Source organism: Rousettus aegyptiacus, unplaced genomic scaffold (assembly GCF_014176215.1).
Source record: "Rousettus aegyptiacus isolate mRouAeg1 unplaced genomic scaffold, mRouAeg1.p scaffold_m13_p_9, whole genome shotgun sequence".
Lineage (NCBI taxonomy): Eukaryota > Metazoa > Chordata > Mammalia > Chiroptera > Pteropodidae > Rousettus > Rousettus aegyptiacus.
Genome location: NW_023416312.1, coordinates 85,069,318 through 85,093,512, shown reverse-complemented (window position 1 = coordinate 85,093,512; position 24,195 = coordinate 85,069,318). Strand labels below are relative to the sequence as shown.

Below are 24,195 nucleotides of genomic sequence, written 5' to 3'. Positions count from 1 at the left end.
CCACTTTGATATGTCTCAGGTGAAGACATTTTTTCTAAGCACACACAGCCAAGAAGCAGCAAAGGGGAGTTCATGGCCTAATTCATTTCCCATGTTTAGTGTTAAAGAGATTGCCTCTTCATTCTCTATTCCTTTATTTATTATACACACTTAACCACTGATAGGCTCATATGTCTTCAATATACTTGTTCCCAAGTTCTTGAGATCTTGATTCTTTTCAGATATCTTTTGTCTTACATGGAACATGGACAGAAATAAGAAATAGCAGAAGGAACATGAAAGCGAATGCTTATAAACATTTGTATAAAATTATACTAGGGTACTTACACCACACCAGTTAATCTTGGAGCAACTAAAATGATAGTACCTGGTGGTTAATTTTTGAGTAGCATCACATCTCTTGGTCATTATGAGGGAGAGGTGTGGGTGAACTTTGGGATCTATATATGTTCTTAAAAAGCCCTCCAAACCCTCATGGCCAAACCACAAGCAAAATGCATTTGGTGTAGGGGAGGGAGATAATTTGTGGGTTGAGCTACTGTGGAGTGAATATGTCTTTGACATTTCTCTTATAGGGTTCCTTTACTACATAAAGATTGCATTTATTAGAAGCCATTGGTCTATATTGGGATCCACCTCACAGAATCATAAGGTTAATAGAGTGTCTAACATCTGCACAGAAGATGCTAGATAAGAAAATCTTAAAATTGAGGATCCTTTAACATCACCTTTTGACTTATACACTCAAATTATCCAACATGAACTCCCATTGTTTCCTCTTGGCCGACAGCTCCTTGAAAAGCACTTATGCCTTTGCTTTCTCCCAGTATAACTATTGTTCATATTTGTTCAGTTTTCGGTTGTTGTCACATTTTATAAATCATCATTAAGGATACCTTCTCTTGGATTGTAAACTCCCAAAGCTAAACAACTGTGTCTCATTTGTGTGACTCGCAAAGAATCTCAAAGACTTATAAAACTGACTTGGGTTGGTATTGAATGATAATCTTTTTACTGGCCACACTGATTTTCCTATGGTTTAGCAGACTTCCTGACTGGAATGTTCTTTTGTCTTTCAGAGATAGCTTTATTATTTTTCCAAGAAGTAAATAAGTGTTTTTACTTTTAATGAAAGTTTCCATACCCACAATGCCCAGGCCTTTGCAGGAACCTCACAGATGGAAATGAAGCAGAGTATGTGTACCTAAATCAAACTCTTCCCTCTTGGAATTGATGAATATAATGGATTATCTTACATTTTATCTTTCAGGTGATCATTTGAAGATCTGTCCTCAGGGTTATACCTGCTGCTCTCAAGAGATGGAGGAGAAGTACAGCATGCAAAGTAAAGATGAGTTCAAAAATGTGGTCGGCGAACAGTGCAATCATTTGCAAGCCGTCTTTGCTTCCCATTACAAGAAGTTTGATGGTATGTATTGGAAATTTGTTCTAAGTAATCATCAGTATTTGCTTTGTTCCTGAATTTGTTTTGCGCTTTTTATTCAAGTCATCTTTAAGAGCTGGTGGTTAAGTTTATACAATTGCTTTTTCAGAGCTTCTCTTTTATCTCAGTCACTGTTCAAGATTTTTTCCTAAGGTGTTCCTTCTTGTGGGATCCCAGTGACAAGTTCGCCCTATAGCTTTATTGCTAGACTCTTTCTACATGTGCTAGATTCTGTATGGTAGGCATTATGGAAATATGGTCACAAGGAGCCAAAACATAGATTAAAGTATTATAAGTGCTTTCATTTTTTCAGTGAATACGGAATAGTGTTGTTGATGCAAGTCACTTAAAAAATCTTCCTAATAAAAAGCAGGCATCTGAAAACTTAGTCAAAATAACCATAGAGATTGCAGATGCTAGGCTTCAAATTAAATTTCAAATGGATTCCCCAAAGACAACTAGAATTCCTAGAAGCTCTATAGTACATAGACAGGATTAAAGCTCAGTTCTTGAGTTTCCATGCAGCAGCAGCCCAGAAGTAGCTACTGTAGTCTTCGTTAAGCTGGTCTCCTTCCCTGGCCTCATTTTAACTAGGGCTCCAGCTTAATCTAGCCATATAAAGCTATGACCAAACCCATTTCAGTCCTCTGTGCAAAACATGGATTCTCACACACATACTTTAATAGTGAAGACATAGTCAATATGAGCAAAATGAGAGGCACTTCAATAATATCTGAAGCAATGTTACAGATAACAGATTTTAAAAACTAGAGTATGTGGTCCAAAACATCTCAGGAGTCTTTTCTTTGGTGCTGTTCACACAGTTTGAAAATTGTTATGAAGCAGATTTAATTTTAATAGGAATTATTTTCTTTGTGCCTGTTTTAAAGGGCATTCTAATTACATAGTACCTTTGAAGCATGCTTTTTTTTTTGACATTATGTGTGGTGAAGATGTACAAGGCAAATTTTCGAGATGTGAAATGTCTTTGAATATTTCTGCAAAGGGCTCGTTACCATGGTGTAAAGCTGGACTAAATTAGATTTGATAAAGAAGGCAGTCTTCAGCTAAAGAATAGGTTGTATTTCAAATATTGGCTTTGAGATTCGTTATCTGAAAATTATAACCAATTTAATAAGTGTTAGTTGGGTTCCCAGGCTATATACCATGGAAATATATTTTACTTGTAATGTAGTTGAACTAAATTTTTTCTATGTAGCATACTATATATTGTATCCATTTTTTCCAACACTTTGTATGCAGACTTGTATGCAGAGTACTGTCTGTTTAGTCTTAATTTTATCTCTTTCCCATGGATAGATGGAAGTAAATTTCTTATATTTCTTAACATACATGCTATAGCTATAAAGCATATTTAACAATGCGTTAACACCATATGAAGGTTGGTGTTATTGGAAAAAGGCATTAAACAACCTCTGTCTGTATTGGTCACTAAATTATTTGTATGATTATTGAAAAGAAGGGTATTTTCTTGACTATGATATTTCTCATTCAATACAGTAACAAAGCATTGTCTTTTATTCAGAGGAGAAAACTTAGATAATAATATGGTCACCTTTGAAAACTCAAGATGAGATGCTATTTAAAAAGTACTACTTGGGGGATTAATAATGGAATTTAGAAGGAAAAAGTTCCTGCTCTTTAGAAAAGCTAGCCTGTTGGTAGCATGATGCAATACAGATACAGCTGTTTCCAGGTTCCAAGGCCACCTCCTCCGAGTCTCCCCATTTCTTGTTAGATGTGTCTTCTTCTAGTGTGGAACCCATAAACAGTGACCTCTCTTGTCTGTGAGCCTGATGGTTTGGCTATTCTTTCTCCTTCTTGCTCCCCATGGTTTTATAGCATTACTCATATGATTCCAATGCTTAGTTTTTAAAAAGCCATACAGATAAACTTTATCAGTAAGTGTTAACATATATTTTGAAAAAAGGATAGAAGAAACAGTTTCTATTGCCCTTTCCTACTAGGCTTCACATTCAATCAATGTGTTAACACTGTTTATCAGTTTCAAAAATAGTCACAAAATATTATTATGAAATGGATTTTTAAGACTTCAAATTAAAATATGGCATAGACAATAAAGTGAGCATAGATTAAGTTTTTGAAGTACTTGCTGAAACGTGTTCGTTCCAGAAATCAGAACAGAGCTGGGATATATTGTACACTTCCTTCAGGTTAGATTTTTTGTGACAGTTAAATGTTTTTATAGTAAAACTTCAGTTCACTTGTATCCAACAAACCATAATCCTCAAATGGGTGCTGCTTTTATTGATGGATTGATTGATTTTTAAGGATGGCAATTAAGAACTGGCAACACTCCTCAAGGCCTAAAGAGGATGTTAAATGAAATTGTATGGGGGCCGTCTTACTCTCAGAAATCCAAGGATAGGGTGTATTAGTCAAAGAATTGTCCAAGCCATTATAAAAACCAAACCCTGGGTTATTAATGTGAATGGAAAGAGAAGAAATTGGGTATAATGACAAGATAGGAGCTGGAGAACCAAGATGGGGCCAGTAAGATGACACAAAGAAGGCTGAAGACAAGCACTGAAGAAATAGCAAAGGGACACGTGTAAAGCTATGGTGTCAAGCAACTTCAAAGGAGCATCTTTTGCATTCTCCAAGTATACACTATAAATTCAAAGTGGTAACCCTAAGTCCAGGTAATTTTCCCTGTCATCAAAACTTTAGGGATGACAGAAAAAATGGCATAGTTGATAGAGGCAACAACAACTACTTTGAGAAGGAAACATGGAGCAAACGGCAAGGAAAGTCACCGGGGATCTAGATGAATAGAAGCACTACAACTAGGGAGAGAAATAAGAAATCACCCTGCAAAGGGAGGATGTAGAATGGGGTGAGGACGCGAGGCTTCCTGGTCCCCAGCAGCTGAGTGGGACAGAGGCTGTGGCAGCAACACTTGCAGATGCCCCTTAAAGGGGACATGTCCACGAGCAGACTTTCGCAGTTCCTGACCTGGTCACTCTGAGCACTAGTGCTGGTTTGGCTGCTTGGAGTCACCAGAAACTTACAGGGGGATGCTGAGATGTCAGAGTGAGGGCAGAGGCGAGACTCTCAAGGGCAAAAGTGCTGATGGTATCCATTGTTCCTCTGTGGAGCCTTCCCCACTCCCAGTGTGCGGACACAGTACCGCCATAGCTGAGAAGTCATCAAACTGGATAAGAGAGGTCACTCTGCCCAGAGGATTCCCTGAAACTCTGCCTTCCCCAACTTGCAGTCCCACCCAATCCACATCCAGGTGTGTCCTCGGAGAGTCTAGTGCTCCTTGCTGAGCCAACTCCAAGACACTGGTGGCAGCTGACCGTATTTTCCTGCATGGCCTTTTGAGGAACCAAAAGCATAGCATCTGTGAATGGCTTGCTGAATCTTAACAGATGGCCTCAGAAGGGCACAGGCTGGGGCTAAACTTGGCCTGCAGCTGAACCCCCCTTAGGACTGTGCCACTGGACACCTACCACACAAAGCCATGCTAATAAGACCAGGAGACTTAGGAACATTGCTTAGTACATAGAAACAGACACAGAAAGGCAGCCAAAATGGGAAGACAAAGGAAGCAGAAACCATGTGAAAGAACAGAACAGAGATCCAGAAATAATGGAGTCAAGCAATCTAACAGATGCAGAGTTCAAAACACTGGTTATGAAGATGCTCAGTAAACTTAGGGGAAGAGTAAATGAACTCAGTGAGAACTTTAACAAAGAAGAAAAAATATGGAAATGGAAATTCTAAAAGAATCAGTCAGAAATGAACACATTATCTGAAATGAAGAGTATATTAGAGGGAATCAACAGAGTGGATAATGAAGAGGATAGAATGGCCTCTATAGAGGATGGGGAAGCCAAGGACACTCAATCAGAATGGCAAGAAAAAAGAAGCCAAGACTATAATAATTCAAGGAGCCTATGGGTCACTACTAAATGTAAAAATATCCATGTCATAGGGGTACCTGAAGGAAAACAAGAAGTTGAAGAGCTATTTGAAGAAATAATGATGGAAAACTTCCCTCACCTGGTGAAGGATAGACATACAACCCCAGGAAGCTCAGGGAGTATGAAGAAAGAGGAACCCAAAGAGGCCCATACCAAGACACATCATTAAAATGCTAAAGGTTAAATACAGAGAGAGAATATTAAAAACAGCAAGGGAAAAGCAGGTACCTGCAAGGAAGTACCTATAAGACTGGAAGCTAATTTTTCAAAAGAAACTATGCAGGACAGAAGGGCTCGGCACAAAATATCCAACATGATGAAAACTCAGGATCTACAACTAACAACACTTTATCCAGCAAAGCTATCATTTAGAGTGGAAGGACAGATAAAGAGCTTCCCAGACAAAAATAAGCTAAAGGAATTTATCAACACCAAGCCAGAATTACAGGAAGTGTTGGAGGTACTTTTTTAAGAAGAAAAAAACGTGTATCAAAAACAGGAATAAAGAATGGTGGTAACTACATTCCTATCAACAAGTACCTCAAACAGAAAAGGCTTATGTGCTCCAACCAAAAGATAGAGTGGCCAAATGGATAAGAAAGAAAACAAGACTTCTACATATGTTGTCTACAAGAGACTCACTTCAGATTAAAAGACACACATAGTGTAAAAGGAAAGAGATGGAAAAAGATATTGCCTTGTGTATAAACCTAAAAGCAACAAATGAACAGGACAAACAGAGACTCATGGATATGGACTATAGACTAGTGGTTACCAGAGGGTATGTGGTAGGGGGGATGAGCAAAGGAGGTCCAATATGCAGTGACAGAAAGAAATCTATAGGAGGTGAGCACACAGTGTAAATATATATATATGCCTTACTGTTAAAGTGTACAGTTGAAACTTATTGGATTTTGTTAACCAATGTCACTGTAGAAAAAAAAAAAGAAAAAAATATTGCCTCGATGGACCTAGATGGTATTGTGCCAAATGAAATAAGTCAGATAAAGACAAATATCACATGATTTCACATACATGTGGAATATAAAGAATAAATAAACCACAACAAAAATGGAAATAAACTCAGAGATAAAGAGAATATTTTGAGGGCTATTAGATGGGAGGGGTGTTGGGGGGAAAGCGAAAAGGGCAAAGGGATTACATAGTACAAATGGATAGTTACAAAATAGGCATGGAAATATAAAGTGTAGCATAAGGAAAATAGTCAACAGTGTTATACACATATGTAAGGGAGAAGAGGGGTACTAGATTTAGTCGGGTAAATACTTCGTGAGTTATGTGGATATCTGATCACTATGTTGTACAACTGAAACTAATATATTGTTGTATGCCAACTATCATTGAAAAAAAAAACATTAAATTGTACAATGTAAACACAAGCAACTAATCATCTATTCTATTTTAATAAAGCCAGAAAAACAAAAATACAAAACAAAAGGAAAAAAATTTTCAATCATGATTATGAGATTCTACTTCTTTCTAAGGCAGGATCAATAACTTTTTATGAATTTTAAAATAAGGTTTGAAGCCTTTTAGGGATTAACCCTTAACCAGAAATCATCTAATTTCCCCATTTTTTTAAAAAACAATTCTACCTCAATGATCTCCAGTCAGAGTTTAAATTTCAGTTTTGGTATTTTGGAGCCAGATACCTTAGCTCCTTTATCTCTAATGTCCTTTTTTGTTTTACAAATTTAATTTTCTATTTGTTATGTACCTTAAGAGACTATACGTCTATAAATCATTTTTAAGGTGTAAACTATGTGTGTCTATATGTGTGTATCTGTGTTTTCAGAAATGGATGAAGTATAGAAGAATACTTCCTTAAGCAGCAACAAATGTCTCAGGTTTTCCATATTTGAAACTTGTACCTCAGTGTTTAAAGAGTCACCTCTTTATTTTCCTGCACAAGTATCTTGATCCACACTTTGACTTAAATATTCAGTACCAGAAATCTGCCATACTATACTAGAAACAAAACTAGAAAATGGTAGTGACAGAGCTAGTTGGCTAGCTGCTCCCCCTCTTGGCCAGTTCTGGGATTTTTTTGTTGTTGTTCGTTTGAAGTAGAACTGCTAATTAGCAAAGCTGAATCAATTTTCTCATAAATATGCTAATCGGACATCAGTTCAGGGAGCTTTGAAAGAATTGCTTGGCAAAGGGAATAGAAATAATAGAAGTGGGGTATAATCCGTGTTTTGGGACCGCAGCATAAAGACCCACCCTGAAATGTGTCACATCCCTCAATGTGAGAAACTAGTTGTTTTTAAAAGAAGCATCATTATGTCAAGCAACTCAAATAGATTAAGATTAGAGCTGCTGTTAGACGTATTTCTGAACTACATAGTAAAAATGATGTAACAACTACAAAGATAAATTATTGCTTAACAATTCCATGAATCAAATTGTTTGCTAGATATTTTGCACCTTAAAATAACTCTTAAGGAAATAGAGATGTTGTCTGAAGCTAGTCTCCTGGGAAAACTTTAATTTGTCATGTTAGGAACAAATATAGCAACTTTGGACAGGAGGCAGAGCACACTAAATTGTCAGCTTGGTTCTGCTGTGACCTCGGGCAATTAACTAGTCTCAGTTTCCCCATCCATAAAATGAGGGGGTCGAACTAGATGTTCTCTAAAGACCCTTTCAGTGCTAAATATTCTGTGAATCTTCTAAACATGTGACTAGACCAGCTGCTTTAGTGAAAGTTCTTACAAGATGTTAATTAGCTGCTGTATAGTACCCTCTATTTTCCTCCTATCATTTCTGGACTCTATGCTACTTGCACCAGGTCTTTGAAAACCTTCCCATGAGCCTGAAGCTTGTTAACTTGAATAATAGTAGAAATTTTCTGAATTAGCTTAAGAGGCACATAAAAGGAATAATTGTCTGTTCCATCCATCCACATGGGCCAACTGTAAATCAGAGTGGCCACCCTTTCCTTAAAGCCCCCTTGTTTTCTCTCATTTCACAGAGGCAGGGCATGAAGCACTTGTTAGATTTAGCCAAATCTATGTTTTAATCACTGACCGAAATTTTTCCATAGTTCATATTGGCCCTTCATTAGACCACTAGGAAAACCAATGCAGAGGCTCCATGAGTTGAAGGCATTAGAATTCACATGCCTATGAAAGTAATGACCTCAGTGGGAGCAAACTGGCCATTCACCTTAAAAGACAAATTTATCCAACTATACTTTACTTTATGGTCATGAGCTAAACTGAAATTTCTGGAATTTCACTAACCCCTGACCTTAACTATTTTCTAGCTACATGGTTTTATTATTGTCCTTTGCAAGGCCATACTGACTTACTAAAGACCTCCTGAGATGTTTTCACATTTAAAAAAGTCTTAAATGTGTCATAGAAATATATAATATACATGTAAGATTGGGTTTTAATCCTCACCTCAGATTTCATTCATTAAGACATATTTTTAAAATTTGTTGCTTTTAAAACCTCTGCTACAGTATAGTTGGCAACATTTCAAAAGATGAGTAGTTAAGAAAGTATAGAAAAAGATAGGAGGCCTTCTGGCCTTCCAGCAAATCCAATGCTCATTCCAGATTATGCTAATGTTATTTGATTTAGTTGGAAAGCACTGTTATTCTTTCCATTACAATTCTATTTTCTTTTCCTTCCATGTGAAGGAGACTAAAATCCCGGATATTTTTTCTAATTCTTTTTATAATCTCTCTGCGAAACTTGATGAGAATGAGCTACTGCCAGCTTACTGTAATCAAATCAAGAGCTCAGATAAAACACACACATTTCTGTATTAACAAAGGTTTTCTGCCTTTTGAGTTGTTATCTGAAGTGTGACCAATTGTAGCTCTAGCTTTGGCTGTTGCATTGGATTGAAAATGCTTGTGCAGCTTCCAGGGAGTCCTGAGCACTTCACTTTGGGCCTCTGCTATTAGCTTTGACTTCTTAAGAAGACATGGCATAAACAAGAAGCAGCTGATCCATTTGGAGGCAAGTAAATAAATAGAAGAGCTTTGGTTGAACTGCTTTTATCTACTTTGTTGGTTCATTGCACTTTGAGCCTTGGAGTTGAGAACGTTGTTGTTCATCTCTGCCCACCTTCTTTCCATGTGTCTGTCTGTTCAGGCAAAGAAAAAGACTTATTTGATCTAGCAATGAGCCTAACTGATTGACTGAAAGAATTCCCAAGGCAGCCAGGCCTTTCTTGTTCATTGTCCCTGCCCATCTCCATCACTTCTCATTTGAAAGAATTAGCAGAAGTTGAAACTCTTGTAGTAATATGACTTAAACAGGGAGGTTGCTACATGGGCATACCTTTTCTGGAGGTCTGTTAGGCAATGTGTCAGAAATTTTGAATATGTTCATACTCTTTTATTTAGTAATTCTATGTATAGGTATTTATCTCAAGGAATGAAAGATCTGGATACAGATTTATGTACAGGGATATTTATCACAGTGTTATTAATAATGAAAACTAGGAAATTAGCCTACATGTCCTATGATGACTACATCATGATCTGTCCCTATGGTGTCATAGTATGCAGTTCTTTAAAATGATGTTTCTGAAGAATTTTTAATCACATAAGAAATTCTAACCGTAGTGTTATGTGAGAACAGGATATAAATACAGCATGATCATAACCATGTGACAGTACATATCTTCATAGGACAAAGGCAGGAAGAAAATTCAATAAACCATTTTTGCTCTTTTAATGGAGGGATTTGGGGTAATTTATATTTTTTCATACTTTTCCATAGTTTTCAAACTGCTACAATTTGAAAGTAAATCTTGACTGGAAATTTATTATTTCTTAATAAAAAATGTAAGAAGTGCTTTGGTGAGTTTTTGAAAAAATGTTTTTTCTTTAAGTATCACAATGCTCACTGTAGACAAATTGGAAAAAGTAAAAAAAATGCATTAAAGCCTCTAGCAATTCAGGTGAATTAATAGAATGTAGGGAAATACAGTTATTTTTGAAAATATAAAGGTATTCTTTTGACTATAAACAACCACTGAAAAATTTAGGTGAACAAAATTGAGAAATTATATTGAGAAAAATCATTCCTGGTCCCCAACACTCAATCCATCACCACTGTATTTACCTAATTTTTTTTGGCTCTGCAGGTAGATAATACACACACACACACACACACACACACACACACACACACGTCTAATTTTCGATTAACTCAGCTTCTGATCCTTATAAAACTCTGGTTTACACTGCTCCTGGCTGAGTTCTTTCTTAACCACCAAGTGTCTTGTTTTTTGTTGTTGTTGTTTGTTTGTTTGTTTTAGGTGAGGCAATCCTTGGTTGACCTCACAGATTGCAAGGACTTTGTCAACTTACATTCCTTTATTTTATTTTTTTTTTTTAATTTTTTACGCCTATAGCACATGGTCTTCCTAGGTGGTCTCCCATCCAAGTACTAATCAGGCCCTACCCTGCTTATATTCTGAGATCAGACAGGATCAGGCTTGTTCAGGTGACATAGCCGTAGTTAGCCACCAATTGTCTTAAAATTGACTTAAGGCATAACGATTACAAGGTGATGATTGCTAGGTGTCTCAGGCCTACACAGTTTTTCTTCCGCAGTTAAAGCCTGACTCTGATCCTGAATTCCAAATAATGGGGAGAAAAGTGGAGATGGGAATTGCAGCAATTAATAAACTTGCTATTGATGACTGTGGACCAAGACCTGAATGTCTAATTTGTGTTTTATTCCTCATTATAGAAGGAACTGTCATAGGAAGAAATAAACAAGCAGGATGTGAAAGCATTATACAAGAACATAGAGCTGCTATTTGATAGGCGGAATAGATGCAAAGGTTCCCCCCCCCTTTTTTCCTTACTGCAAATTATTATGCTTTGCTTGATATTGTACCTAATCAATGTGGATTTTATAATTTATGTCTACTCTCCTTAATCGGGCTCTTGGGAGCAAAAAACACAAGTAGAATAGTCCCATTTAGCAGGGCCAGTAAGAATAAGTCTAAGGAGAAATGAGTTGAATCCTTTGACTTTTGTTCTGTTGACTTACGTGGGTGATATAGATGGATATTTAAAACTTATTATATAAAATGAAGGATTTTAATAGATGCTTTAAAGATTTCTGATGCATTCATAAAACCATGTGGCAAGTAAAGGTGAATTGGATGGGGGAAATTTATCTTTCTAGAAATTTTCATTACAGTATGATTGAGGAGGAAGGTTAAATGCATGGTAAAACTGTGCTTTGATTTGAGTCATTAATAGCCACTCAGTACATACTTAAAAAATTGTACAGCCATTTGGAGAGAAAATACTCAGATTTTAACTCATATCAGTTTTATAGAATTTCTATGTATAGTTCACTCAAATGATCTTTATATTTGCAATTTAGATGGCCACGCTGGAGTCTTTAAAAAATGTGAAGGAAAGAAAACCAATTTTCTGAATGATTTAAATGAACTAGAATTTAATATATATGTAGCACCAACATAATCTCTTAAAGTATACACTAATCTCTCTCTCTCTCTCTCTCTCTCTCTCTCTCTCTCACACACACACACACACACACACACACCCACACACACACACCCTTCCTAAACAGAATATGAGCCATGGGAAACAAATAAGGTCCATGGTGGTGTTGGACAGAGTACATGCTGATTTGAAATCAGTCCTATTTTTCATTAGGTCATTTCTCTTATACCCTGTAAGCTCTTGACCAATGTTTTAGTGTTTTCTTGACCTGGGGCACTTTGAAGGCTAAAGGACGAATGTTGGTGTTTCATAGAGTTTTTAAATTAAAACTAAGCTTGATGTGCCACTCTACCCCCACCCTTAAAACCAGTGCAGCTGTAGATGCCATTCATTAGAAATGCAGGTGAGTATTAATAATTACTTATTAACTGAGTCATAAAAGCACAAGTCAAATAATTTTCAACATCTTGTTTCTACACTAAATGATGTGTGCCAATTTTATGAGCAATATAATAAAAATCCAATACTTACTTACAATAGGGTAACATGACATGATAAACCCATTGTAAGTTGAAAATATGGTAAGTCAAAAATGCATTTAATATGCCTAACCTACTGAACATCACGGCTTAGCCTAGCCTATCTTAAACATGCTCAGAACACTTACATTTACTAAAAGTTCAGCAAAATCATTTTGCTGCTGTTACCCAACATAACAAGAGAGTATTATACTATATTTCAAAATTCAAAGTACAGTTCTCCTGAATGCATATTGCTTACTCACCACTAAAGTCAATCAACCATAAATCATACCATTGCCCAAGTCAGGGACTGGCTGTATAAGGAACACCCTATGGTTGCCCTTGGAATCTACTCTTTGGATTATGAAATATTAATAGCACTGAATTGATGCAAGGCTTGTATATTCAACTCAATGACCACAGTTTATTTTTCTAATGGGTGAAAGCTGTCTATGTGTGTAACACACTGGACATGTAATAACACAACTCAGTGTACCTTCTTTTATGTCCCTGATGAGTCAGCACCACTTAGCAAGGATGCTGGTGATTAAAGCAAGGTATGGAAGGTAGACCAGATGACTTTTCAAGTCTCTTCTCACCTTAAGACTTTCCAACTTGAATTCTAGAGAAGAGCCACCTACGTCTTGACACTTAATTGTGAGACATTTCTGCACAAGAAAATTTGTCCCCAGAACATCATAAAGAAATCATAACTGAGAATGCAATAAAAAAAATTTAAAACCCAATTCATTGGAAAGACATTTTCCCCTAATTAAAACATTAATACTTATCTGAATGCTTCATATTTAACACAGTCCCTGAGCTGGTGGTTATTGCTAGTCAAAGGTAAAATGGGAGAAGTGTCATTGGCTAGAGCAGTGAGTGGTTCTCATACTTTAAGGTATAGCAGGGTCATAAATGGCTGGGCCCAACCTACAGGGTTTCTGACTCCCCAATAAGTTTAGGCTGAGGCACAAGAACTTGGATTTCTAACACGCCTATCATTAGACCACACTTGAGAACCAGTTGGGATTTGGGAGAAAATCGGAGACCTTCCCAGGTACCTGATTTGAGTGATGCTTTTCATATGGTTCCCCTAGCTTCATGTGTACTTTCTGGCCTTCATTATTAAAAGTGCCAGGCTGCATGCTTCTATTGTAATGGGGATGAGGGTGTTCACTTGCCCGTTTTTACTCTTCAGAGGGAATCCATTCCCCTTTCTATAAAGAGAGCCCAGGAAATAAAAGGCAAGTAGTAGAAAGGAAAACTAAACAGAAAAGGAAAGGAGAGAACTCCCCCCTCAGAAAAAAAATCACGCAAACAAATCACACATACTTTGCTTTGGTATTTATTACATTTCCTACTTAAAAACTCCATATAATGAGGTGTTTATTTTTATACCAGGTATAGATTCTTTAAGAATGATTAATGTAACAGGTACACCATTAGCTCCTTGTCTTCATTGAACTTCCCGAGGAAAGCCTCAGGAAAAACTAAAGAGGCCAAAATCTTCAACACTTAATGTAAATCTGAAATAATCTGCTATTTTTATATAATTTTTCAGTTATTTTTTCTTGTTGTCTTACAAATACACCAAATATATGGTTGAGTCTGTTATGCATTTCATATCTCCTCCCTTTCTCTCTCAAAGGGCACTGGAAAAAATCTTGCGATGTTAGTGTATGAATTCTTTAGGAACTCAAGGTCAATTTCAATACTCCAGTTTGTACCAATCTCATATGGAACACCTGAGAACTTATTTTCAGAAAACTTATATGCTTGCTTCTTGGGGTATTTCATTATGTTTCTTTGCCTCAAGCATTTCCCACGCAGTTTTCTTGCATGTCATGTAGATGTAGGAATGAGAAAAAATATTGTGTCCAAATAAAATAACACCTTTTGAAAATACTTGTCCTGGTGTCAGGTTACAATTAGGAAGCATTATTAACATTGGTTTAGTTTTTAACAGCATAAAGTTCTGGGAAACCATGTTTTAGACTTTAAGTACCCATATTTATCCAGTTTTTTATTTACCTTTTTGATTGAATGAGAGAGAGGGAAGAGTGTGTACATGCATGTGTGTGTATGTGTGTTCTGTATTGACTCCTGATGTTATTGGATGAAATTTTCATTTTTCTATCTCTTCGATATATACTCATATGTAAGTTACTTTGTGACATAGATTTCTTTTCATTCACAATTATCAGATGTCAAGTTCCCCAAAAGAAATTTACCATATATACAAGCATGTATTCTTATTTAATTTTGTGATTATTTTTGTTGTTGTTGTTTTCAGATTTACCTGAAAAGCACTGTTATTTAATTACTGAAACTTTCTTGTTCCTTCCATTTTTGTTTTCTTTTTAGAATTCTTCAAAGAACTACTTGAAAATGCAGAGAAATCCCTGAATGACATGTTTGTGAAGACATATGGCCACTTATACATGCAAAATTCTGAGCTATTTAAAGATCTCTTCAAAGAGTTGAAGCGCTACTATGTGGTAGGAAATGTGAACCTGGAAGAAATGCTAAATGATTTCTGGGCTCGCCTTCTGGAGCGGATGTTCCGCCTGGTGAACTCCCAGTACCACTTCACAGATGAGTATCTTGAATGTGTGAGCAAGTATACGGAGCAGCTGAAACCCTTTGGAGACGTCCCTCGAAAATTGAAGCTACAGGTTACTCGTGCATTTGTAGCAGCCCGTACTTTTGCTCAAGGCTTAGCAGTTGCAAGAGATGTAGTAAGCAAAGTATCCGTGGTAAGCACTATTTACATTCTGTGTTTTTGTTTTGTTTTGTTCCTTAAAAAAAAAGTTTGGGAGAGGTCGAAAAACAAATCAGTAGAATTCTATTGGCTCAGTAACAATCTTTCCTCTTCAAATCTTCCTTTTGCCTCTTCTTCCTATACTTTGTCTTTATATATGTACATCATGTAGTTATAAATAATGCTATGATGAACATCTTCATATGTCATTGTCATTCTTTTCAGTGGATTTTTTAGTAGCTATTCTTAAAAGTAGGATTATATGTTTACTTTGGAACCTTAATTTAAAATGGGTTTAATATCTCCATACTCTTTTTCAGCTCCTTGTCTACTCCCCTAGTAGAAAAAGGAACATACACAGACAGACTCCACATTAGATTGTTTTGAACAACTATGTTTGAGCCTACTAGTTATAGTCTAGAAAAGCATTTAACATCCATTACTATATGTTTCCTTGTTTTAAGGTGTACCCAGAGCTCTTAAGACAGAGTTTTCTATGATAATTAACATGGGCCACCTGTTCTTGACTTATGACCTTGTTTAGAGAATTACCAATAGAGAAAATGAAATTGCAATATGTGGGCAAGAACAGATGAAATGAACCACATTTTCCTCATTTGTAAATTAAAGGAATTGGGCTAGACCAGTATTTTTCAGACTGTGCTTTTTGGAACTAGCTAAGGAGGTACTTCGGGGCCTCCTTGAGAAGAGGCAAGGGAGACGTGACTTCTACTGGGTGAGACTATGTGAGCATCTGTGACTTTACCTCTTGGCTTCATCAGAAAAACTTTGCTGTTTTATGCAGTAGGGTTTTCAGTGAAATTTCAAGGAGGAAAGATCCTATGGTTTCTTTACCTCTCCCTCGTTGATGAAATGTGAAAACTTCTTTAAGGCCTTCCTACCTCTACCCTTCTATGACTCAATACCACTGAAGAAATAGAATATATTGGGGCAGTTACCTTTGCAAGACTGATTTAGTGCTATTACCTTTAGGCCCTCAAAAAGCCAAATTTTAGTTCATTTCTAAAAAGTCTAGCTACACAAGGACAACAGCTTCTGCTTAGGTCATTTGGTTGTTTTGAGGACTGGACAGCAATACAGACACCAAAATATCAACCTGTTGCCTATCAGAGAGTTCATTTCAAGTTAAGGTGACCATATAATTTATTGTCCAAACCAGGATGCTTATTGTGTAAATCAGGAGGTGCTTATTAACAATCATACTCAGACAATATGTGCCACTAATTTTTGATAGCAAGCACAACTGTCTTAGGCAGACCAGGGTACATGGTCACCCCAGTTAGAGAGGAAACTTATATTTACCAGAGTGAAGATACAAATTCTAAAGAATTGTGCATTATTAGAAAAATAGGTGCTTATAGGATCTCTCATATTAAAATTGGATGAGAATAAGGATTTGTTGATTGGTTGCATTCATTATTTTAGTTTTGTTTTTTCTCTCAAGGCCTGAAGATGTCAGAAAACAATTCCTTCTAGCATGTTTTTGTTCACTCTTTTTACTCCTGATATTTTTTATTGCAAATTGCAAACCATTGTTGAAACATGAGGGTGGGTGGGAGCAAATGGGGAGATGATGGTTATAATTGAAGAAATAATCTGATTCTTAAACTTCTACCAACTTCAGCAACCATGATTAATCTTGGAGATGCTCATGCCAGAGTTTATCAATAAGGCATATTTAATCCAGATCAAATTTATTTACATTGTAGTTCACGTAACCCCCCTCTCCGCCTTTCGACAATTCCTTGTATTCTTCTTAAGCTGAATAGGTGGAAAGGCGCTGCTGTGTAATTCGCATGTCTGTGTGTGCATACATGTGCGTGCACACTCGAAAGGCAAGGAGAAAGCCCCTTATAAGTGTTTGAAAAGTGGTTTATTTACAATAACCACCTGCCTTCCTTTGAGTTGATTTCTAGGAAAGGACCACACAGCTGCCTCAAGCCTGTCTTGTTGTTAGCCTCACTTTTCAGGGTTGGAACCCTCTTAGGGAACTGAGACCTCAGGAACCCTAATTTGGGTGGAGGGCGGTGGATAAAGAAAGAAGCAGTTTTAAGCCAGTTCATTGCAGGTTAAAAAATTGAGGAGTAGAAGGCTTGCTATTGTCCACATCAGCCCACCTGCAGAGGTAAGGAGAAGTAAGCCATTGTGGCTTCCCTTTGTTGCATTCTTCTTCACCTGATTCTCAAAATAAGTGGGAAACTAGGAAGATTGACTTTCATATTTATAATTCAAACACTCTTCCCTATGCAGTACAGAGTATGTAACCCAAAATGAAATAGTCAAAACCAATTTCTGACATTCCTTTGGTATAACAATTTTTTAAAAACAAGAAAGACATTTTTTGTGTACATTAATGTTAAGTTGCTTGAGTAAGTTACTTTCTAAATGTAACCCTAAATTTTTTTAAGAATTGATCTTTATTCTATATTCATTGTATTTTCATATCTGCCTAAGAGAAATGCCGAGTTATATGAGAATACAGTGAATACAAGCTTATAGAGCTTAATTTACCTTGGGTAAACATTACTAGCCAGTTGTTTAGTTGAGAACACTGTTTTGTGATTACTTTAAGTATTGCAATTAGAAGCTTTAAAATGTTTTGCCTCACTGCTGAGTTTCTTCTAGTCTTACGGACTGACTTGAAATCAAACTTTTTAACTAAGATGGGAAAGTTATCAAAATTATATCATAATACATTCAGGCATCGAATCAGTTTTTAAAGGTGCTAAAACACAAATTGCGTAAAAACCTATCTTTGTAATGTTTCTGTTTAGAAGTATGTAAGGAATACTTGCACATTAGAGAAATATCCCTTACATTAATTTTTGAGTATGACTACTAGTTAAACCGCTTTTAATAAATGATCTGGCTATCAGAAATATTTCAAATTATTGAACATGTTGAAAATCTACATTCGATTAATAAAATAAGTAAGCTTTTCTCCTAGTTTGGCTACCCAAGCACTATTTTTTCTTATGGATTCCCACTCCTCTGATGACTGTTCCAAGTGTAGTTTGCAACTAGAAAAACCTAAGAAATATTGCTTTTTTGGGTTTCCAACAGATTTAATTACCTTGGCCTGACAAAGGCCTTTCAGAGTGGAGAAGGTGTTTCCTAATTAGTGATTATCACTAAGCTTTTTAAAGGCCATTAGTACCAGCAAGCTTAACTTGGTTAAAAATAAAGTTACTCCTAAGTTTCTCTGAGCCCAAACCATCCAATGATTTCATCTTACTTCATTGAGCTTTACAATTCAAACCACAGAAAAGTCTTTAACAGATGATTCAAGAATACTCCTGTGCTGCACATCTTTGTATTACTTATTCCATCTTTACTTGTCATGGTTTATGATATATTTCTTATCTACCTTCTTGTCAGCAGCAGTTTTGCCTAGAAGGGTGAAGTCTGTTGTGGTCTTTTAAAAAATGCACAAGTGGTTACATGCACCATGAAAATTAATAGCTCTTATGCCAAAGAGAGTTGCATTCTCATGGTTTCAATTAATGCTAACATAATGGGACTATGTCTATACCTCCACCCCAAACTACAGGGACTATAATTAGAAATTGGTGTCTTACCATTGTGATGTCTAAATGGCCGTCCTGCCTTGAAAACAGTTTTCATTGCTTCTCCTTCATTTGTCTATTCACAATGCTCCAACACTTACAAGAGTACTATACAAATTATTTTGCCACTTTCCTGAATCATTATAAACATAAATCTTAGAAAAGGTCAATATAAAAAGCTTTTCAGAAGCAAAGTGTAGACATTTATTTAACCCTTAATGTTCTTTTCACTTACAACCTAAGAACTGGAATTGAAAGAGGAAGGTGGTACTCTAGATATAGTGGGGGTAGAGATGATGATGGTAGGAATGTGAAAAGTGTCAAGAATAGAATAAATTGAGATTACATACTCTCAAAACAAAAATAGAGCCTTCTACAAGGGAGTAATACAATGATGCTTCGACTTCTAGGTCATAATTGAGTCTAATAATTTAAAACAAAAGAAGACATACTTTTGTGTATTTATATAGCTTCAGTTTTATCTACAGTCTATCTGCAAACATTCCTGAATGAATCCTAGCTTATTCCATATATTTTGTTATGTCTTTAATGTTCTGTTATCAGGGAAATAGTTAGGAACATCTCAACCTCCTTTCCTTGTGTGTACATTGATTTCAAAACTAGTTGGAGAGTTGCTGAATAAACTCATCACATCTTACCACATGTTTGGGTTCCCTATCTCTTTTGTCATAAATTTGGGAAATACTTCCTATTATTTTTATTGGGTGCTTATGTTACTAAGGAACAGATAAAATCTAGACCTTTTCCATTTGTTTGGTACTATTGGCCGTGCAAGAAAAAATGTTGCAGCCAATGTATATTAGGAACTAGAATAAACTAAAGGAAAGTGTGTTTTTAACTTCGGTACAGCATATTGACTGCCATCACTGTGCAATGTGGCTTAAGGCTCATTCTGAATTACTGAAATGAAGTCCAGGCTGCATGAAGAGCACTGCTCCAGTGTTGTTGTTGTTGTTGTTGCTCAGGCTGCTTGCAGTAGTTTTTAATGTGGCACTTGGAAAATACAGGCTATTTCATAGAAAATTTCAATCTATATTAGAAGAGTCTTTGCAGACAAAGGGACTTTTCTGCAAAGACCTTATTGCAGAAATGGCATGCAGATATTAAGTTAAATGTATATCCTAAGGAAGGCATGAAGGAATATTTTTAAAAGAGTCTTAATAACTTATAAAGGAAATGAGGATTCTTTTCTCCAAGAAACACAGACCAGTTCCTAAAATCTAAATTCTAAGGCACCTCCTAGAGTTACCTTAACATTTAGAAAGACCTTAGTAAGTTCTGAAGGATTTTATAAGGCTTAAAAATTGGCTCTTATAATGTATTGTCATTAGTGTTTAATAACTCAGATTGATTTTGATTTGTTAATATAGAAATATTGAGTCCAGATGATCCCTATCATACTCCCCTGCAAAGTAAACACATCAAACTACCCCATTCTTACATAGTCAAAACCTCTTTCTTATATAAGTAGTGCCCCACTTTCTAGTAGAAATTGACAATCTCTGATACATTTAGCTGAAATTCTTTCAAAATGTGAAAACTTCAGCAAAATGTGTTTTTCGTTTTGTTTTGCTCAAGTGAAATCCTTTCTCTCCACATCCAGCAGTGTTTCCTTGAGTCTTTGAATTCCGTATATGTGTGTGTGTATGTGTGTTGGGGTAACATGCATTTTTCTCACCCCTGTAGCATATTGAACCATTCTAAGGCTATAGCATTGGCCGAATAAGTCATTATTGTTTAGTAAACAATATGTAATATTTAAATATCTAGTCAGAATTGTTCCACATAGAAAAGTTGCATCTGAACTTACTCTATAACATAAAAACTGATTCATTTGTTCAATAAGTTTGAAAACTGCAGATTCTTACTAGAAAGCATCCAACCCCATAGCTGAGTGTTCACTGTGCGTAGATACCCTGTGTACTGGGTCTGGGAGAAGGACCAGCTCCAGGTGTTGCCCTCAAGGTTCATATAGTCTATTATTGAAAAGAAGCCATTCAGATAATCATCAACGGAGTCTGATGTACCTGCCCTAGAACCAAACTGCTGGGGTTCAAATCTTGACCATTTATTGGAAAATTTTGTATGAGTCCCTTAATCTCTTTGGATCTCTGCTTTCTCATCTGTGAAATTAAATTATAATATCTCATACAATTATTCTGAGGTTTAAATTAGTTAATTCAGTAGTTAATACAGATAAAGCACTTAGAGCAGAGCCTGGCACATAGTAAGTACTCTGTAAGTATGTCGTATAAATCAAGAAAATCCAATAAAAGCTATCAGTACACAAGTTATTCTGACAAAGAATATTTTCTTTTTTAATCTTGACATTAAGGTTTTCATGATCATGAAACCATAGAAATTAAATAAGCATTTTCTCTCTGAGACCATTAATTCATTCTTTGTGTTGGTGGTTCAAAGGGGGAAGGGATGAGTGTGCAGTTTTCCATTCCATGTTTTTTTTTCTAAATATCATTTTGAGAAACTAATCACTATGAGAGGTCTGAAAAATGTGACTTTTATAAAAGCAGTCAAAACACTACCTGACTGCTACCCCAGCTCCAAGGATTCTGGAAGTCACTGACATCTGGGCTCAATAGACCCTCTGAACAAAAGGCAAATATATCAAATATTAGTCAAGAGTTGTAACCCTAAGGAACAATCAGATTGTTTAGTAAACAATATGTAATATTTAAATATCTAGTCAGAATTTTCAGTGGCATGCCATACCATAGAGAATCAATATGTAGCTGAGGATAAAATAAAAGCCTTGGAATATGGTTACCCCTATGGTTAATCCCCAAGTAACATGCATGACCTACAACTTGGTCTTGGGTTTTCTGGAATAAAACTTCTTTTGTAAATAAGTTTTTTGGGGACTCAGGAGAAACAATTTATTTTTAGTATTACAAGGAAGTCGAATGTGAATGAACTTGAATTTCTATTAAAAATTAATAAATTCTCAGAACAAGATATGACTTAGTCCACTATTATATTTGCTGATGGGTGAAAGGTTTGCCTGTGGTATAGTGGAGAGACCACTGAGAGCTTGTGAAAGGGCACCCATCAGGGCCTGGTATATCATGATATGACAGCAAGAGCCACCACTGGATCAAGGAGATCCTAGACTTACCAGAAACTCCACAAGAGAAATTAAAGTGCCATATACTGTTTGGATTTTTCTTCCTTGTGGCAGTGGTACCCTTTTGGCTCTCTTACCAACCTACATTGCTTCTTACCAAGAAGCCCTCAAAGATTTCAAGAGAGAGGCAGCCATTTTGTTTCTCCACTGGAGTAGTCCATAGTCAGAAGGTAGAGCTGTTCCTTGGTACTCTGGGTTCACCATCCAGAGCTTGGGCAGGTCAGCAACCCTGGGGACCTAAGGCCTGAGGTGTGGTCACATTATTTTCAGTTTCTCTGGAGGGGTGAGCATTGCAGGGGACCCTTGTTTCTTTATGTCTTGTGACTATTTTAAAACTCTATGCCAGGGCCTCATCCAACACAAGGGATTTATTCCCCAGGTTCTGAATTCCCTTCATGTAAAGTACCGCATGGTGGTCTGATTGGTGCTTATGAGATGAAAGACAGATTGTCTCCAACTTTGGTATTTAATATGTCCTTTTTTGTCCCAGTTTTGTTATATCTTTCCCATCTCTCTCCTTAGTTCTGGTATTAGTTAATGTTTCCAGAATGTGTTAGAGCCGAGTTCCTTGTGATCATTTTCAGTAGTTACACAACAAATCATGTGCAGAGCATGAGCCAGTATTTAGCCAAAGCATGAAATGGAAAAACTCTGCCAAATCCAGCTTAATAACCTTCTTTTAATAAAACTCTACTGTGTCATTTAGTTTGGTCTGTTTTTAAAACTTGAACCTCTGTCAGCCTATCTTAGGAGAGAGTACTACAAGGTCCACTAATTTTAGTTCAATTAGACTTATAATTGAACTAAAAATACAATGGACTACTTCCTAGAGTTAAAAAAGAAAAAGAACGGGAAAGGACTTATTTGAATAAAAAATGTTTCTTAAATATAACAATCGAGGTTTAAATTTTTGCTTATTTTCTAAAGGCCTATAGCATTTTGGAATTTTTTGTGTGTTTTCCAGAGCAGGTTCCATTATAAAAGAGAAATTTCTACTTGCATTGTTACCTAATCACAAATACATTCCAGAATAATCCCTGGTACATAGTAGGTGCTCCATAACTATTCCTTGACTCTTTAGCATTTTACATTTCTTCTTTTTTGGGTATTGTTTCCTCTTAAGCATAATATTCAACAAATTCCATATGCTATTCTATTATATTTCATAGACATATAATAACTCTTTACCTCTCTAAAATTCAGCCATTTAGCTCTCTCATCAATGTGGAACCTAACTGAAAATAAAGACGAAAACAACTGATAACTTACTATTACAGTTTAATAGATTCTGTTTAAGAAGGCAGCGAAACATGATACATCTGGGAAATAAGGTGTAGTGCTAGAGTCATATTTATCAGGGTGACTGTCAGCAAGTTGACTCATCTCTTTGGCTTTGGTTTTCTTATCTTGTAAAATTTTATTTAGTGTTTTTTTTTTATCAAAGAAAACATTTATTATAGAACAAAATATAGAATTTTAATACATTTTTAAGACGAAAGAGAAAACTTCAACAAAATCTCAAATTTGAAGTATGCTTTTTCTGATTGTGCCCCATATATCTCAGATGATACTTTTTTTCTTTTTGCAAAGCTACAAGGAGGTTTTCTTATCTTTTAAATGTGAAAACTGTACTCAGGGATCTCTAAGTCCCTGTCTAAGACATCTCTGATCCTATGATTTTCCAGCCACTTCCTCTCTCCAGGCCTTTTTGTTTATCCGTAAAATGAGAAGGTAGAAAAATATCAACATCCTAACTATATGTGACTTATTTAAAGGAATAAACTTTTAGCTATTCAGAAAACCTAGCTATCTAGAATGGCCATTCCTCCAGGGTGTTGTTTAGTCAAGGTTTTAATACGTGGTCAAAAGGACTGATTTAGTACCTAGGAAAACATTTGGGATTGGTTAAAACTGTGGAAAAGTCCTAATTCTTCATCGGAAAATTCACTTTATATAATCGCCATTTTGTTGTTGGATGTTTTCTCTCGCTGCTTTTAGGCTAGAGTTCTGTTTGAGATAAGAGGTGGTGCGTATTCGCATGTATCACATAGGGGCTTAACAGGGTTAAGTTTTCCCTCTAATAGTACTAATCACTCCCCGCCCCAGGTTTCTGTTCCTTGGGGAACTGTTGATAAGTGGTATCCAAAGTCACACCCAGAGCAGATGAAGTGCACTGTTGGATGGCCCTGCATCCCAATATCTGTTCACTGTGTTGGTATCTGCTTTCAAAAGTCTATGTTTGTAGAGCTGGTCGGTATTGATAGAGAGAAATG

The 24,195-nt window shown here is 36.2% G+C and overlaps 1 protein-coding gene and 1 pseudogene across 1 annotated transcript in view; one reads left to right on the top strand and one right to left on the bottom strand.

Moving 5' to 3' along the window:
• Positions 1 to 24,195, top strand: part of GPC4 (glypican 4) — a 102,373-nt gene that overhangs the window by 67,371 nt on the left and 10,807 nt on the right. The window contains exons 2-3 of the mRNA XM_016133534.2: positions 1,271 to 1,429; positions 14,776 to 15,167. Coding sequence (XP_015989020.2) covers positions 1,271 to 1,429; positions 14,776 to 15,167 — 551 coding nt within the window. The remainder of the gene's footprint in view (positions 1 to 1,270; positions 1,430 to 14,775; positions 15,168 to 24,195) is intronic.
• Positions 10,807 to 10,924, bottom strand: LOC118607978 (annotated as a pseudogene).